The 20048-nt window shown below is 39.1% G+C and overlaps 1 protein-coding gene across 1 annotated transcript in view; it reads left to right on the plus strand.

Moving 5' to 3' along the window:
- The first annotated feature begins 3348 nt into the window (after window positions 1–3348).
- The window catches only part of LOC131972854 (protein arginine N-methyltransferase 8-B), a 46815-nt gene continuing 30115 nt past the window's right edge, over window positions 3349–20048 (plus strand). The window contains exons 1-3 of the mRNA XM_059334609.1: window positions 3349–3978; window positions 11293–11538; window positions 14850–15005. Of these exons, the coding sequence (XP_059190592.1) occupies window positions 3910–3978; window positions 11293–11538; window positions 14850–15005 (471 nt within the window). The 5' untranslated portion in view covers window positions 3349–3909. The remainder of the gene's footprint in view (window positions 3979–11292; window positions 11539–14849; window positions 15006–20048) is intronic.

A 20048-nucleotide genomic window follows, 5' to 3' on the forward strand; every position in this document is an offset into this window, starting at 1 on the left:
TACATCTGACAGTTGTTCCTGTAGCTCTCACTGTACGTTGGAGCTAATGAAGTCCAAGCAGTTTGCTGCTCCTGTTACTTCTGCAAGTTTGTAAGTGTGTAACTGCAATTTAGAAAGTTCATGTTGAAATGAAAGAGGCAGAATTCCCTAATTAAGCTTCAAAAGGCTGTGGTGCTCTCTCATGATAATGACTAGCTCCTTCTACACATCCCCTCCTTACATCAGACAGGAGGAAGCAATTATAATAACGCTGGACAATGGACTATTACCATTGATCTCAGCATTGCTCTGTTATCAGAAAAAAAAAAGTTAGGTATTTTCGGCAGCAAGCGATCAGCCGTGCAATGATAAAAGAGCAGAAGATACACATCAGACAGAGGCAAAATGAGGTAATTGAAGTGATTTCAGTGCATCTGATCCTCTCACCGAGAGAATGAAGAGGAACGACGACCCAGCGAGAAAGCCCAGTCATCCATCGCCATTGTCAGAAATGATACCGCACATTACAGGAGAGTAATTAGACTGAGATCAAAGAACATCTTATCTGTAATCTGCTTGACTGCATGATCAATTGTCTGTGTGGTGATGTATTTATCCTCATGCTCTGGTAAGACCCTGAATCTTTGGGCTTGTCAGGTGTTTTTAGGATGGCTTTAAGGATAGAAATGTCTGTCGGACCAACACTTACCGTCTAAACTGAAATATCCGATCAACTATTGGATGGATTGATATTTTGTACATGTATTCATGGTCCCCTGAGGATGAATTGTAGTAGTTTTTGCCTTATTTGCAGTGCAAGGTTCAGCCTGACTTGACTTAACTCAATTTTGGTAGCAGGTGTTTTTCAGTGCAAGCTGCTGATGGTCATGATAATGTAGCTTGCATGGTACTTTCATCTACAATGATGTCTGCACTTTGTCAATTTAACAGTTTAGTTTTGTGGGCTGTCATTTCTTGTCTTGGTCTCTATTGACTTGTGTTGTGCTAACGATGATTCCCTCTGACCAATTAGAAGTCTGCAGTCTATAGCACCACCTTCCAGTATTAGCTCAGCCTGTTTGGAACCTCGACCGAGGTGGTATTATAAAGCAGCTATTCTCAACCTTGGGGTCCCGACTTCAGTTTTTGGTCATTTTGTGTCTTTTTTTTTAATCATTTTGTGGTAAATTTGTGTCTTTTTTGGTCATTTTGTGTCTTTTTTTAGTCAGCTTGTGTCTTTTTTGGTCATTTTGTTTCTTTTTTTGGTTATTTTGTATCTTTTTGTGGTCATTTTGTCTTTTCTGGTCATTTTTGGTCTTTTTTGGTCATTTTGTGTCTTTTTTTGGTCATTTTGTTTCCTTTTTTGGGTGATCTGAACTGTGGGTGTGAGATTATGTTCAGTGAGCGGTGGTCGCGGACAACATGCATATTAAATTGGGGGTCGCGCCTCAAAAAGGTTGAAAACTACTGTTATAAAGTAACAGGCACTAGATACTATACTTCTGCTCATGGAAAACCTAGTATAGAGTAATGCACCATCATTTGTGTAACTTACATAATCATGAGCCAGGAGGCAAAGCTTCTTTGGTCGCACATTGACATTTGTTGTTTGGTGGTGACCTCTAGTGACAGGACTAATGCAGGACGTCAGGTAGTATAAAGAGTGACACAGTCTGCAAAAGGAGGAGGTCAAGGTGGATAGATGGGACATAAAACACAGGACACTGAATGCTTGTGTCCCCTGTGAAACTGAAGGTTTAAGTTGCATGCTTAAGTTAATTTCCAAATTAAATTCCATACATAACTATGTGACGTACGCACCTACCATAATTGTGTTTCTGTGTGTTGTATTGTACATCTCATCTCATATATTATTAGATTAAATTGGCTATTGATTTTTATTTGTGAGTTTATTGTTATTCAATTATGTATCTTGTACTGGATTGGATTTTTTGTTGTTATTCAGTTATGTAAAGCACTTTGGTCAACCTTGGTTGTATATAAGGTGCTTTATAAATAAACGTGACCTTGACCTTCTATACCTAAACAAGTAATTTTTGGGTGCCTAAACCAAACCAATCAGTTCTGCTTTACAACCTTAACCACATGTTTAAAATGGCAAGCATTTCACAACATTAAATAGAACGACAGGATTAGTCCGATAGCCTACAAACCATTGTATGATGATATGACTCTAAACAAACAACTGAGTGGGCAGATCAGTGATGAAAGCAATGCATGCATGTGATCATGTAGTGAGTGTTAAAGGCACAAAATGAAAAGCAAGAAATGCAAATAACACATGGCCCAGCTTCTATAAGCTCAGGACCGCGATGGGCCTAATCAGCTGAACAACCTCTCATATCAGCCGGTTGACTGCGGAGGTTGGCCAGGACGCCTCCAAGACAGGTGGAGGGGCGTATCCCAATTACCAACATGTTAGCATTGTCATTTTGAGCATGTTTGCATAAAGCTAAAGTAAATCTGCGTCTCACACAGACAATAGCATGGATGCAAACACTTCTTTGTTTGCATGCAACGCACATGCAAGCTGTCATGTTTACTCGCCCAAATATACACTGTATCTGTATATAATACGCATCCATGCTTTCGTGCATATTGCAGGTGTGTAACAGGTGTTGACGGCACAAGGTGTGGGCAACAAAAAAAGAACATCTGGACAGGTTCCTATCCGGGTGTCTGCTTACTGCCTGGAGACTGTCTGCCTACCCTCTCTGCTGAATAATGTAACAAGTGGTGAGTGGTGTGGGTGGTAGAGAGGGATGGCCGCTCCTCAAAATAGACTCCAGTGCAAAAGCAGAAAGCTTCAGAGACGAGATACAACAGCACACACATAGTTATGAAACACTTTTGACAGCATTGGCAGTCTGCAGTCATTTATAAAACCACTGCAGTTTGTGCAGAATCACAGAATTATTAGAATAAGATATCTCAAGGGACCTTTCAGGGTAAGTGGAGGTCAAGTTAAAAAATAATCATAAGGGAAGGTGAGAGAGAAATGGGAAAATGGTGTGTGTGTGTGTGTGTGTGTGTGTGTGTGTTTGTGTGTGTGTATTCATCCCTGGAGTGAGCAGAGCAGGTGAAGCATATAACAGGCAAGCAAACAGCAGCCAGCTCTGACACTGCCCCTCCGGCCAATGAGACAGGAGTGGTCACTTCCTCACACTATCTCCAAGTGTGTGTGTGTGTGTGTGTGTGTGTGTGTACAATCTGAGCACACCGCGTCCTCGCTTCTCCAACAGGGGAGTGAACTCCCAACTTTCTCTGTGCAGGCGGCGATCAGCACTTTGCGAGGATGGAGAGCAGGAAGAAATGGAGCAATAGAGCCTGGCTTCCCAAGGAGTTCCATTAAAAATGAAGAGCGCGGGGGAGCATTAATGGTAGCATGTGGTAATAAGAAATTCACGGGGCACGTTTTAAGAGTCATCAGATTTCTATGCATGTGCTCAGCGGGCAAATCTCTCCACTCTGCGAGGCAGCAGCGGACGCGGTACTATTTTTAGAAACAATGTTGCAGTGGAGGAATCAATCAGATTAAAAACACTGTTTTCATGACAATCTGCTGCTTTTTAGTGGTGCATTCTTGTGAGATCCGCGTTTGCCGGGACATGGGGACACAATGCATGATATTCATGTGATCTCAGCTGATGCCTTTTCCTCGCATGCTGTCCAGGAAAGCACACCGGTGGACTGCAAACTTTTGCTCCATGGACTCCACTACACTTTACAGCAACAGCAATGCTTTTGGGACCTTGTGTAGTTTTGTGTGTTTTCTTAGAATTTCTAAAGAACACTTGGGATGTGAATGAGAATTATTATTAGTAGTGAACGACAAGGAGAAAATCGCAGTTTGCTCATCCTCTTTTACTTCTATCAAGTGTGCACGGGTTTTTTTTTTGGCTGGCTCCTATGGGAATTAAGCACTCGTCCCGCTGCATGCTCCTCAGGAGAAAGATGGCGGAGTCTGAGAGCATTGAGGTAAGTGTGAGAGACACCTTTGATTTTCAGAAGTGAAAAAAAATGAGTATCCGGAATGCGTCCTGCAGCATGTGTCCTACCTTTAGGAGAAGTTGCAGCTCGGACAAAATGCGGATATGAACGCTGTCCGGATAGTGAGACAGCAGGCTGAGTGATAGGATAAAGGATCCATCTCTGCAGGGATGTTTAGCCCCCCCGATACAAATAAAAAAAGGCATGTTGTGCAGAGCAAGCGCCAGGCAAGTGAGCATTTCCAACATCGTGCACAGTTGGAAAAAAACATGCATCTTCTTTTTGGTCTCATTTCCCTTAACGGAGCAGCTCCCATGGATAGTATGTTCTGCAGGGGGTTTAATTTGATTGCACTTTTACACGACAGGATGTTCCAAGGAAGATCTGTTCTCTCCCTCCCTTTTACCCCACCCGTCCTCGGATAGTTATCTTAGAAAATCTAAATATATCAGAATGTGTTTGCATAAAAATAATATAACATAATAAGGAATATGGTATGAGGATGCTGCTGCTCAACGGGACGGTGTGTGTGTGTGTGTGTGTGTGTGTGTGCTGCTGCTGCTCCACGCTGCGCTCAGATCAGAATGGCTTGCGCTGTCCAAGGTACTGCAGCAGCACCTTGCAGAGCAAACGCTGGGAATTAATGTGTGGAGCAGTTTTTCAGAAAAGTAGCGTGAGCCGAAGACGTAATGTGGGAGCCACGTACGAGTCTTCAATAATGACTCCTTATAGGCTGCTATAGGCATGGGCGGATCATGGGAGAATGGACCTCGGGGCACAGATATGCAAAAGGCCCCAGCACCTCTCCAAAAAACATGCAAGACGCACAGACTTTATTGTTGTTTAGCCTGTTTTTGTTGATGTTTTGTGTCTCTTTATGGTCGTTTTGTGTATCTTTGTAGAGAGTCAGATAAAACAGAATGGGGGCCTTTTCTAATCCTTTGTGACACATATTCAATTCAAGTGCACAAAGACAAAGATTTTTATGTACAAACTGATTAAGTTTTGTTTTTGTAAATATACACTGAATTCTGAAGACATACAAACTATATACATAGACACACATTAAATTCAATATACTGAATATTGCACATTCAATTATTATTCACTGCATTGCATGTCCTTGCAGTTGTTTTGTGTAACTTTGTGATTGTTTTACTCTTTTATATCGGTGTGGTTGTTTTCCACTCCTTTGTCTCTTTTTTTTGTTTTTGTCCATTTTTTTGTGATTGTTGGTAGTCTCTTTACAGCTGTTTTGCATCTCTTGGTTGTTATTTTGGTCCCTTTATGGTCTTTTTGTGTATCTGACATTTTGCAGGTGAGGGCTTCACACTTTGGGCCCCTGCTGGTCCAGTTTATTGATCCATCCAGGCCTATAGGGTTATAATCCCCACTTAAGTCTACCATTTTTAGCCTCCCATCCAAAAACAAAACAAAACAACAACAACCTGATAACACATTTGCCCAAATGCACATTACGTGATCCTTATTCTTCATATTTCATTAAAGAATTAATCTACTATATCTTTTCTTAAGCTATAAATTCAAAGCAGAACAACATGAGCCTGCTGCGTTATGAAATGCACAGCCACATCTGTATTCACAATGGATGCTGAAGGAGCGATGCTGATAAGTAATGCTTAAAAGATTCAAACACCCTGTGAAGTAAGAGACGGTCTCATGTTGCTACGTTAAACATTATTCATAAAAAAGTTACCTCAAAGCAAGTTTATTCATGGGAGAAGCTTTTCCTGCAACTCTCAACGTTTTATCAATGTGCTCACGTCTGAGGGCAGCAGGCAGCTGATACATCATGATAAGAGGACACCGCCTGGATGGATGGATCTCTGCCTTCCGCTGCTCTCTGCTGCTGTTTTGGAATATTTGTGTTCTCAGGGGCACCTAAGTACCATAATGTAATGGGCCAAGAGCAAAGTAATTCTCTTTCCTCACTGTGATGCTCATTTTCCATGACCTGATCAGGGTAAAAGGCTTCTCCTACAGTTAGCCATTATGGCCTTTAAGTCATTTATTTGGTATCTTTCTCCGGATATGCATTAGAAAACTAACTTCCCTCCAATAGACGTAGAGTTTACGGAACCTGGTCTCACAGGAATCCGTGAAATAGCCACGGATTCGCTTAACTCAAAATCCGTGGAATAGCCACGGAATCACTCAAATTTCCGTGAAACTGACACGGATGTCGCTACAATGCAAGTTAATGACAGTTATATCCCATGGCTATTCCATGGATATTTTTCCTATTGGTTTGTTCCAAGTCACGTGACTTTCAAGGTCCCGGCGGTCAGAACAAAAAACATGGTGGACAGTTCTCTCATTTTTAGTGAAAAAATCAATATTTTGACTTAGTTTCTGCATAAAAATGGATTTTGATCACATTTCTAGCGAGAAATATATGTTTTATTTTCTAAATATTCACTCAGTGAATGTACATAATCACTTTGTATGTTGGAATAGCCACGGGATATGACTGTCATTAACTTGCATTGTAGCGAAATCCATGTCAGTTTCACGGAAATTTGAGTGATTCCGTGGCTATTCCACGGATTTTGAGTTAAGCGAATCCGTGGCTATTTCACGGATTCCTGTGAGACCAGGTTGAGTTTAAGCCCCAATTCAAACTACTGACGTGACCCTAACTTTAGGAATGACAGGCATCATCTTCAACAGCCAAACAGGTACAAAGTGACGGTGTAATATCAGAAGTGCCAATTAAATGTCCTTCTCAAATATCAATTCTCACCTCCACATAGGGACCCAGCCTGAAATACAACCCCGAATGTGTTTATGTGTGTTGGGGGAGCCAGAGACAAGGCCGTGTGCCACCCTCTGCTTCCTGTGTCAGGGGCCATCTCAGTTACACTCTCTGCAGCTGCTCTCCTCTGACCATACTGCACCCCGAGTCCACTTTAATCTTTCCGTTAATGACGACCCGGCGCGATTCTGTTTTTTGTTTTTTTCTTGCATTGCAACTTTCAAAAAGTCCCTCATTGATTCTGCATTAAACTTGGCAGGCTTAATCACCACTTCTATGGCCCCGTCTTGTAATTATTGACTCTTTGAGTGTTGGCTCGGAGCCAGCTGTTTATCAAATCCTGTTTTTTTCCCGCTGTTGTAATTTATTTTTAGGAGATGCCAAGATTACATCTGGAGTCTTTACACCTTAGGGCTGTACGCATATCATAAATTAGCTTAGTCTAATTTTAGGTCAGTTATTAAATGTGTGTTATTTTAGATTAGAAATTACTAATACATCCATAAAAACACATCTTCAGACAGTTACAGTTAAGTCTCCTTGATGATCCAAATGATTAACATGTGAGAATATCTGGCACAGAAATAGTAGGTTAATATGCTGCACTGTACCAAAGAATCCAGATCACCATCAGGGCTTAAAGGATTTAGAGTTCACAGTTGGTCTTTCCCTTTAATCATAAGTTCCTCATGTGTTTTATATAACAAATAATCAAAAGCTCAACCTCTACCAAGCAGAGACACTTCTGTCTCTCACTAGTAGGCTCAATCTTGTCTTATTTGTGGTATGATAAACAGTGAGAGAGGAGCAGGGAAAGGGGTATGAAACAAACAGAACTGCATTTTTTCCAATAATGTCATCTTGTAGCGCCTTTTGCTTCTGCAATGGTATAATACTTTTCTGACTGCGCCACCTACAGCTTATCTAATTAACCAATAAAGAATATTTGCATAAAATTAGTGCACGAAACAAGCATTTACTCGCATTTTTGTAGATTTTTTCAGAATTCAAAATTTCTGATACATTTGGATGGAAACCTATTGTTACTTAACTATTGCAATTCTAACTCATTCCAGAGGATTTTAGAATTTCCATTCAAATTTAGCTTGAAATTTCACATCATTACGGGTGCGTTCCATTACCCATACTACCATCCTGTGTAGTATACCAGAAAAAGATTATTATTATTATTTCCGATTACACAGGCTGTCAAGTGCAGGATCTCCCACTGCATCCATCATATTTTGCAATATGCACGACAGCATGTTTTTCTGACAGAGAGTCCTCTGCACAGCAAATATGAACAAAAGGGTTCAAAGAGTTCCAAACGTAATGTTGTGCATACTGCATGAAACAGTACTGAAAGGAAAAAAGAAAATGTATGTACTTTGGAACACATCATTCATTATTGAGTCATTCATTATTTGGGGTAGACATGTTTAAATGTTGGATTTGTAGTCAGGAGAGTTGCACTCAGCATGTATATTAGCAGGAGGAAACTGGGTAGCTGTGAAATAAGCTGTTATTCACAAGACATGAGCATTTACAACCATGCTATCATGCTCACAATGACAATGACAATCATTAATAATTTGCAGGTACATTGTTCGCCATCTTGTTTTAGCTGGTAAGCATGCTAATCAGGCTTTACCACAAACCACTGCCTAGGACAAATAGTTTTGCAATGATGTCATGAGAGGGATAGAAAGGGGATCATCAAAGTCAGTAGGATTCATCCTCTGCCGAACAAGAACGTCCATACACAATTTCATGTCAATCCACCCAGTAGTTAGTGGAGATATTTCAGTCTGTGGTGGACAGACTGACATTGCATTCAGGTTGCAGCAGATATGTAACTGGCCCAGGTCAGCTTTGGTGTGAAAGCACCATGCTGTGACTAGTTATTATCCAACATCGTTTTCTTGGTCGCTGTGTCCCAATCTGTGGCATTTAGGCTCAGCAGGAAAAGAGAGGACAAAGATAAATATGATGGCCATCTTAAAGGGACAGACACAGGTAGGAGGAGGGGGAAGCTCTCTAATACCAAAAAATCAATGTCTCTCACAGATATCCTACTTTAAGTCCTCTAGATCAGCTGTTCTCAACCGTTGGGTCGGGACCCAATTTAACATGCATGTTGTCCGCGACCCCCGCTCACTGAACAGTATTTCAGTTCAGTTCAGATCACCCAAAAAAGAAACAAAATGACCAAAAAAGAAACAAAATGACCAAAAAAAGGAAACAAAATGGCCAAAAAAGACACAAATTGACCAAAAAAGACACAAATTAACCAAAAAAGAAACAAAATGACCAAAAAAAGACACAAAATGATCAAAAAGACACAAAATTACCAAAAGACACAAAATGACCAAAAAAACACAAAATGACCAAAATGCACTTTCTCAGGAAAATGACCAAAAAAAGGAAACAAAATGACCAAAAAAGACACAAATTGACTACAAAATGATGAAAAAAGACACAAAATGACCCAAAAAGAAACAAAATGACCAAAAAAGACACAAAATGACTAAATACGGACACAAAATGACCAAAAAATGAAGCAAAATGACCAAAAAAGACACAAAATTACCAAAAAAGGAAACAAAATGACAAAAAAGACACAAAAAGACCAAAAAAATACACAAATTGACCCAAAAAAGAAACAAAATGACAAAAAAGACACAAAATGACTAAAAAAAAAAGACACAAAATGACCAGAAAAGGTAACAAAATGACCAAAAAAAGACACAAATTGACCACAAAATGATCAAAAAAAGACACAAAATCACCAAAAAAGACACAAACTGACCAAAAAAAGACACAAAATGACAAAAAAAACTAACACAAAATGACCAAATAAAGACATTAAATTACCAAAATGACCAAAAAGACTAAAACACATTAACACTTTAACACAGTGGAGACAGAGCTGACTTCCAAAATCATGCCCTAGATCCATGTTCACCATAGGGCTGTCACGGTCACAACAGTATGACTTCACCCATCAGAAAGGTTATCCACTGTTTTGACTTCTTCTAAAGCTTTAAAGTTTAAATAAGGGCAATTATCTGAAACTACTTACAATCATAATTTTTGAAGTTGGACTCTGCATGTTATTGTTGTACTCTCAGAGATGTCTCTTCTGTCCATTGCCTCAGCCATGGAGATGATTGTATGAATGCAAACTGAAGAGGACATAATATAAGTAATAGAAAACACTTTATTCCTAAAATGACAGTAGAGAAAGCTGTGTTTCAGATGTACCTGCTATACCTTTACAAGCTTCCCTGAGACATAAGCATTTTAATTTGTTCTCCCATTTCTCCCAGATTAAAAGTTAAATATACCATTATAATACTGAAGCATCACTGTCAACACCACCTATTTTCGTTCACCTTGCCAATTATTTATCATTTATTTTTAGAAGGCTGTAAGTTGGAAGGAGAATAAACACCTTACTGGCTCCAAACTGACATGGTGGGGGTCCATTTCTCCATCTCTCTTTCTCTCTTTCTCTCTCTCCATCTCTCTCAATCTCACACACACACGCACACACACACACACACACACACACACACACACACACACTAGACCTTCCCAGCTGGCTTTAGAGGTGATAATCAGGGCATTATGGGTGTACCGTCTGTGTAGAGCACAGCTTTCTTGCCATTTCTGCCTCCTGTTGACAGACAGGTGGACTTCATGTCAGTAATCAGAGCATTCTCCAGACTCAGTGGACTCTCTGGACTCTGTGAACTCACCAGACCGTTTCATGGAACAGCAGACTGACGGTTGATCTGAGAGGCAGATGAAAATATTAAGGGGAATGAATGCATACTGCGCCCTGTGATGCCAAGTTATAGATAGATAGATAGATAGATAGAGAGAGAGAGAGAGAGAGAGAGAGAGAGAGAGAGAGAGATAGATAGATAGATAGATAGATAGATAGATAGATAGATAGATAGATAGATAGATAGATAGATAGATAGACTTTATTTATCCCAAGCTGGGAAATTACAGTGTAGCAGCAGCATTACACACAGAGACAATAACAACACAATTAAATAATTAAATAAAAAGAACAACCTAGGCATACTTCAAGCAATAAAATATAAAAATACAATAAAATACAATAAAATGTCATGTAAAAATAAAAATAAAGTGTCTAAAGAAGGTGTATGTATTAAGGAGTAGAATTCCAGTGCAGAATAAATATGAATATGCAGTATAAAAATGTTGGTGCTATGAAACAAATAAGGTGCAATGAACAGTGTGCATAAAAAAACACACAAAGTGCATAACGACGGTATGTAATGAACCAGGCTATTTGTTATTGTACAGTGTGATGGCATGTGGCAGGAAAGATTTTTTTGTATCTGTCCCTTTGACAGCGGAGCTGGAGCAGCCTGTGAGAGAAGGTGCTCCGCAGTTACTATACACCCTTGGTTTCTTTCTCTGTGTGATTTGAATAACAAAGTCCCCAGCCTCAATAAAGTGTTTTTCCCTCTCCATCTTTCTCTTTCTAGCAACCACAGCCACAGCCACGGCCAATCCGCATCATTCAATCCCACTCGGCGCAGCCCACATCGCTGCCCAAGCCGGTGCCTTCCATCCAGCATGCCTCACGGCCTCCTCTGCCGCCACACACGCCCCATGCTGCCAGCCTGCCTAGCTGTCCTGGGCGGGGGAAGATGTCCAAGTTCCTCAGCCCAGAGGAGATGACGTCAAGAGACTACTACTTTGACTCATATGCCCACTTTGGTATACATGAGGTAGGCCTGTATTTATATTCTTGTTGCTGTTTCTGTCAGGGTTAGTTAGACAGATGTGAAACATGCATGATGACTGTTTTTGATCAGGAACCAGGAAGTCTGCAATTAAACATTCAGTTTGCATGTTTCTGTTTTCAGCATAGACTCTGCACACTGCAAAAAAAAGCCAACTTGTATTTTTTGGCCTAAAACAGTGATTTAAGTTGGTAAAACTTGGGAATATAAATTATTGACATTTAGGGCAATAATGTAAGTTAGCAGAACAAAGGAAGCCAGTTGTCTGCTCAAAAACAAGTTTGTGAGTTGTTGTTACTTATATCTTTAAGTTGGGGTTCACAACAAGGGACAATAGTTCTGCTAACTCTTATTTATTTGCTGTGAAATGCGGGAAAGCGGTGAAATTTGGTCATTGGCAAAAGTTAGCGACTAACTGATGCTAGCGGCTAACTGATGCTAGCGGCTAACGGATGCTAGCGGCTAACGGATGCTAGCGGCGCTGCTTGTTACAGCTACAAGAGTAGCCATTAGCGTATCAATGCTAACTCAAAATTGTGGTCGCAACATTAGCTGACATTTCATAGCGGCGTTACAATCGTGCCAATTCAGCACATTGCAGAAGTTAGCAGAAGTAATGATTAAAAGTTATTACAATGTAAAATATAAGTTAGTACAACTTACAGTTGAGTTGACAAAAATCTGAATTCAGAGTTGAGCAAACTCAAAAACAAAACTTAAAATATTTAGTTTAATTGTCCAACTTAAAATTTTATCAAAGTTTGTTGCCTTGAAATTTTGAGTTCACCCAACTTTTCTTTTTTTGCAGTGCAGTAAATGCCTGACACCATGGAAAGTGCATCTTGGTTGAAACTCTTTCAGATGATGGTACTTCCAGCTCTGCATACAAACTGCACAAGCAAATATCCCTGCAAGATCCAGTTGATGTTTAAATGGACAGTGATGTTTGCCCTTTCACTTCCCCTTAAGTGGTTTGGATAATATAGTTAACCCGCAGCCTTCCTGTTTGATCTGTGGTTTTTCCTTTCACCTCTAAGAGAGCTGCCTTACTTTTAGAGCTCAGCAATGTGCAAAGTCTGTGGTCAAAAAAATGTCATCATAACCAATAGGAATAACGGCTAAATAATAAAATTTAAGTGCCAAGCTGTAAAAAAAAAAAAAAAAAAATGTTATTTTGCTTTAAAGGAGCTATAAACCATTTTCCTATGGATTTTGGCCAAGGTTTCCATTATTAATTTGGTTTGAAAATGAAGCAAAATCAGGCAAAAACAACTTAAATGTGCAAAGCTTTCCAGGCCTTGATCATACTCCAGCAGTAGCTGTCCCTTGCAGGCTTGGGCAGATGACAAAATGTACACACTGCAGACCCTTGTGGCCACTAAACCTTCATTATAATGTTAACTGCAATGCAATATTGTTGATGAGAGTAGTTTAAAAAATTAAAACGACCAACATCTCCAGAACTGCTCAGTCCATCTCTCTCCTCAGTCCTGACAACTGATACTGATACTGATACATATAGTTTGAGTTTTGTGGGTCGATTTGCATGGTTGATGAACATATATTTTTTCCGGGCGATCAGATTGGCTCCAATAACGGCCAGATGGTTGCAGCTGACCTGCACATCAGACAGAGTCCCTGCAAAGCGGCGTTCTTAATCATTCAACCTGTGTTATTCAAGATAAAATCTGTTGAGAATAAGTTTGACTAAAATGACCGAAATGGTTTCGACTGAAATGTTCAGCACAGTCTGTTAACGACAATGAGGTTGACTAGGGCAGCTGTTCTCAACCTTGGGGTCGCGAGATGATTTCTGGGGGTCGCAAAATCATTTTGGAAGTCAGCTCTGTCTCCACTGTGTTAAAGGGTTCATGTGTTAATGTGTTTTAGTCTTTTTGGTCATTTTGGGGGGTTTTTTTGGTAATTTTGTGTCTTTTTAGGTAATTTTGTGTCTTTTTTTAGTCATTTTGTGTCTTTTTTGGGTAATTTTGTTTCTTTTTTGGGAAATTTTGTGTCTTTTTTTGGTAATTTTGTGTCTTTTCTGGTCATTTTGTGTCTTTTTTTTGGTAATTTTGTTTCTTTTTTGGGTAATTTTGTGTCTTTTTTTTATCATTTTGTGGTCAATTTGTGTCTTATTTGGTCATTTTGTTTCCTTTTTTTGGTCATTTTGTGTCTTTTTGGGGAAATTATGTGTCTTTTTTTGGTAATTTTGTTTTTTTTTTTTGGTAATTTTGTGTCTTTTCTGGTCATTTTGTGTCTTTTTTGGTCATTTTGTGTCTTTTTTGGGTCATTTTGTTTCCTTTTTTTGGTCATTTTGTTCCTTTTTTGGGTGATCTGAACTGTGCGTATGAGATTCTGTTCAGTGAGCGGGGGTCGCGGACAACATGCATGTTAAATTGGGGGTTGCAACTCAAAAAGGTTGAGAACTACTGGAGTAGGGGAGACCGGGGGCCAATTGTAACACACTCAATTCCTCCAATCAGAAACAAGCTGGAATGATGACACTTTGGACAAAATGTGACTTTTAAAAAAAATAAGAAAACTAACAAGGACACATGACACAAAAATATAGCTAAAAAAATGAATGACTAAAAGTTGATGAAAAATGTAATGACTTTTTATCGACTTAAACTTAAATGTTTTAAGCAGTCATCCTCTAAAAATAAACAAAAACTATGCAGGATAAAAATTCTTCAAATGTGACTGAGTCTATCCAACACATCATACCTCTAAGGTCTACGTACAGTCTGGAGAATGATGTGATTTGGTTGAATCTTGATTAAGAAACTTCGTTTTGCAGTGACAATTTTTTCTATATTTCTAAACGTACGTATGTGTCTCGTATTTTCACTTCCCAAGCTAACATGGTTAGCATTTCCATCAGCTGCATTGTAAGGAGAGGAGACAGAATGTGAAGGATGTACAAAAAGACCATATTCCAAGTGTGACCTGCGAGATGAATTTTTTCATATTTTTGGAAAGTAGGTGCATTTTTATCATATTTGAATATTCTTCACACACACACACATGGCATGCACTCGGTAGGAGCTGCAGACAGCCTGAGCCTGGAGGCTCACAGGGTTTATTCAGAAACTCGAACTATGGATTTGAATATACGGCTGAGAGGTAATAGAGTAAGATTAGGTGAAGGCTGTGTGTTATTTGTCTGCGGATATCACAACAAATCCAGACCCCCTTTGTCCAGCCAATGTTTTTAATTCAACAAAAATAAATTTCACGCTTTGCAAGCTGTGTCAACATCTTCCTGATATTATTTGTCATGTGCTAAAACCTAGGAGATGCTGAAGGACGAGGTGAGGACGCTCACCTACAGGAACTCCATGTACCACAACAAGCACGTCTTCAAGGACAAAATCGTGCTGGATGTTGGAAGCGGGACTGGGATCCTGTCCATGTTTGCGGCCAAAGCTGGGGCAAAGCACGTGTATGGGGTAAGACTCGCTTCCTTGTAGTGGAGCGCTATCATGCTGAACCATCAGGGTCTAATCACTGACAAGCTGCTCACACTGTGTGCATACTGAATGTGTAAGACCGGCTTCATCTACATACATGTTAAACATTTTTCCAGCGTTATCTTTAGAGGAATATTTCGTCTGACAGGCAGGTGATAAAAGTGTTTGGCCTGTGGGGCAGGCTGACAGGCTGAGCCGTGGCGGTTTAAGAGCTCGCCCTGTTATCGTGTACTGGAGCAGAAGTAATTGCTAGTCAGGGCATGTCTGAGAATACATGCTGGATACACACCGCTAGTTTGGGAAAACCACGTGGAAATTATTTTTTGCACCAGACAAGCATGTATTTGCTGCGGGGGGGGGGGGGGGGTGATTAACTTGGAATTGCCAAGAGACATTATGTGTTTATGTGTGTGTGACTTTGCCTCATGTCTCATAGTTGTTTTTCCTTCTTTCCCTCTTCTGCTGTCTCGCTCAGCTCCTTCATCCCCCTCTTTGTACTCCAAACTGAAATATCGCTTCACTTTGTGCTTAGCCTCACACTTGCGTTATTCCTGTCCATCTGGAAAGGATTTATCCACATAAATGGTGCTAAGATTTCAGCTATTTAGTGCACCTTTTGGCTTTAGATGCTCTCAGTTTGAGTTCTGCATCAATGGCCAACACCTTTATCGCACCTAAAGCTCATAAAGCTGCATGTGAAAGATGGGCCTGTGAGGTGGAAGGACTGGGCTCCGGGCCAGCAAGAACATCACTCTGTCATATGGACCTTGTTACATATAAAGGAAAAGTGATAACCTCTATCCTGGCTCCACAGAGAGCCCATAAAAGACTCTTTGCTGCTCAACTCCATATGTATCTGCAACATGATCTCATGGCAAGGTGAATAAATTAGACCAATATTGGATTTTTGGGGCCGATAACAATACCGATATACAGACATATTAGTCAATATTCTTGTCCAGAATATAAACATATACTGTAGCATTATCGATACAGTCCTATGTATGCTTTAACATATACGCAGATTGAGCTAAGGGGTGTTAAATTTGCCGTTTTGTGTTCCAAAATGCAAATGTTACTTTGTGTTGATTTTGTAATATATCTGTTCAGAACATCTTGGTAATTATTTTTGTTTTGGTTTAGTTTTAGCAATTAGTGAGGGGGCTGTTAGTTTTTATGGTGCCAGCTGTATTTTTAACAGTGATTTTAAGCTCTTGTCCCCTGTGTTGAATGAAATTATAGGGCTGACATTGCTGAGAGCAGAAATTAAGTGATGACAACATTTTCAAATTACACAAGCATATTTTTTCTGCATTATATTTAGTAAAAAAGAAGAGAACTTATACCCCAATATGGATATATCTATAAGAGGCCGAATCACAGCCAAACATTATATCAGTGAGGCTCTAGTATAGATATAACCGCTTTTGAGCCATTTTGTGTGCCATGTCTACACATTTTAAGTGTTTCTTGTGTCATTTAATGCATTTCTAATTCCCAGCTCATCACTGATGGACACACGATCACAGTTTAGACTCATGGTTAACGTTGTGAATTCAAACAAAACTACTTGATTAGGTTTAGGAAACAATACTACTTGGTTTTGTTTAGGTAAAGACTATGGTTTGGGTTAAAATAAGCATGTTTGTGAAATAAATTAAGGTATTTGGTGATAGCAGGCTGGTATCAGAGCCACATAATCATGCTACATGGACACTGACATGTAATATAATAGATTGTTGATTGTCATTACATAATTTAAATGAAAATACAATTTAAATATGTTTTACAACCAATACATAACTCATTTTTTGTTTCTTTATTTATTTTGCTTGAATATGATTCACCCTGATAACGTTACAGTTAATATCTAGCACAGGGGTGTCAAACTCAAATACACAATGGGCCAAAATTTAAAACTTGAATAAAATCGCGGGCCAACATTGAACAAATAAACCTTTTAATATATACCAGACATGTTTTGCTTTAACATTAAATATGGAACCAGCAACGCTTATAAACATACAATATATAACTAAATAGTGCAGACATGCAAAATCAAATTTCAAATAAAAAACACATCAATGTCATTAATTTATTAAATAAAAATTAAATAAAAATCGTATGCCTCTTTTCTATTTGCATCCTTCTGATTTAAATATCAAAATAAACTTTTTCAACAGGTTAATAAATTCTGCCTTTCTTTTCACCATTTTGGGAAGGGGTAGCTCGGAGACAGCTCTAGCTTGAGGTTGCTATGACGACTGTCACAGAGGAGCGTTTCTGGGTCCTGTCCTGATTGACGCGCCAAAACAACAGCAGGGCATTGTGGGATTTGTAGTAGTAGCGGTAAATGCGCCGTATAATACCGGCGGGTCAGCTTTTATAGTACAATAATTATATAATAATTTGGTATTGCCTCGCGGGCCAAATAAAATTACACTGCGGGCAAAATTTGGCCCGCGGGCCAGAGTTTGACACCCCTGCTCTACAGAAATAATGTATTCTGCAGAGGGAGTGTACATAAAGATATCAGAGAACTGTAGCAATAAGGGAACAGTTGCCAGCAGGAGAGTAACATTTGGAATTTCAAATAAACTCCAACAAGCACAGTAAATAAACTGTGTGTTTAGTGTGCTCGGTCCAGATACTTTAATCATTCCAACTATGAACGAGAGCTGATATAAAACCATGGGGCAGCAGCTCACACGTACAGATTGTAAGCTGCCTGCTCAGCATGAAATCACAGAGGGTCGATGTAAACTTGATCTCCAAGCAGGTATATCAGTTTCAAACACCCAAAGTGACTCTGAAATCAAATCATTACAGAATGGGGCTTACACAGGTGGTTTAATATGTGTTGTTTATGCTGCATACCGGCAGGATATGATCCCGTCTTGGGCCACTCCGGCTCAATAAATCATTTTGCATCTAATTCAGTGTCAAAGGATCTTGTAGCTTAGATCAATGCTCTCTGCATTACATTTTTGAGCCAAAGTAAGTGGTTGGTTGGTGAGAAAAGCCAGACATGTACCTCTAGATTCTGCAGCTTTTAAGACCCTTAAAGCTAAATTGATTTAAGTCTTAGTAACAAGTCTAATCGTTTCATTTAAATGATTCAACTCATCTAAGTTTCATATTTTATATACTCAAAATACAAAGAATTTACATGAGTGAGTTTTTCCCCCAGTGTCTGGATTCAATGTACTTCAGTTGTATGTAACAATCTTCATGAAGGGATTCTGAAATAACATATTTATATGCATTTTGATGAGATGATAGCAGCTTGATTCACCAGGGACTTTTCTACTGAAGAACAGTTTTACTGTAATCATTTTCAAAGGTCACTGTGTACCACTGCCCATGTTCTAAATAGGAATGAAAGCATTAATATTTTCTTCTAGGTGATTTGTATTTCCTGTGGCCAGAATAAGTATTTCAATAAGAAACACTAAAAAAAAAAAAATCTATAAAGTACTGTGCAAAAGCTTTAGGCAGGTGTGAAAAAATGCTGTAAAATAACAATGCTAGAAATAGAATGTTAATAGTTTTTTATAATCAATTAACAAAATGCAAAGTGAGTGAACAGAAGAAAAATCGGTAACGCTTTATAATAAGGTCCTTAATAACCATTAATTAACAAGTAATAAGGCATTGTTCTCGCTTTAGATCCGGTAGTTGCAAAAAGCATAGTTAACTTATAGTTAACTTATAATAGATGAGCAATAAAGTATATTTTAATATCAATAAGCAAGCAAAATAAGATTAATAAAGGCATGGCAAAGACATAATGGGTGGGTCATGGGTGTTTGTAATGCCATTATTAACACTTATATAAGCTTATAAACACACAATAATGTTAATAAGCATCTTGTAAGGACTTACAAGGGCCTTATTACTTGTTAATTAATGGTTATTACAAGGACCTTAATATAAAGCGTTCCTGAAAAATCTGAATCAAATCAATATCTGGTGTGACCACCCTTTGCCTTCACGCGACCCCCGCTCACTGAACACAATCTCACAGTTCAGATCACCCAAAAAAGAAAAAAATGTATGACCAAAAAAAGACACAAATTGACCACAAAATGATAAAAAAGACACAAAATGACAAAAAAAAGAAAAACAAAATGACCAAAAAAGACACAAAATGACCAAAAAAAGACACAAAATGACCAAAAAAAGACACAAAATTACCAAATAAGTAAACAAAATGACCAAAAAAGACACAAATTGACCACAAAATAATAAAAAAGACACAAAATGACCAAAAAAAGAAAACAAAATGACCAAAAAAGACACAAAATTACCAAATAAGTAAACAAAATTACCAGCATCAATTCTTCTAGGCATTTTTTCACACCTGCATAAGACTTCTGCACAGTAATGTATTTATCATTTTTCTGCACATAAAACTTAGAATAATGATCCCGGCAGAGCCTTTTAGTACCTGTTCTTAAGTCATCCACCAAGAAGAGAAAACTTCCTCTGAAGTGAGAGAAGAGCACGACACCTGAGCAAAGTTAGAAACAACTTGCTGTGTCTCCAGAGAGAGTGGGAGCCCACAGGGACAAGAACACTGACAGTGACTCTTCCTGACACCAGTGAGAGGTGCAAGAGGCACCGTGTGAGGGTGTGTTGACTCTGAACACGCCTCGAGGCCTCAGTGTTCCCACTGATGCATGACTGTGATGGACACATGGCTAATGGCTGTCTCTTCTCACAGAGGCTCTGAGAGCCACAAGGAATCATTGCCAATTAAAGAGCTGACAGCAGCAGCACTATTATCCTAGCTATATAAACATACATCTCACAATCACACTCATGCACTTGGTGTTACATTGGGCATTTCTGTTTGTTGACGCAGTTATAAAGCCTGGTTTCTAATTGACAGGTTTTGAGTCGCGACCCCCAATTTAACATGCATGTTGTCCGCGACCCCCGCTCACTGAACAGAATCTCACACGCACAGTTCAGATCACCCAAAAAAGAAACAAAATGACCAAAAAAAGGAAACAAAAT

Source organism: Centropristis striata, chromosome 6 (genome assembly GCF_030273125.1).
Source record: "Centropristis striata isolate RG_2023a ecotype Rhode Island chromosome 6, C.striata_1.0, whole genome shotgun sequence".
Classification (NCBI taxonomy): Eukaryota; Metazoa; Chordata; class Actinopteri; order Perciformes; family Serranidae; genus Centropristis; species Centropristis striata.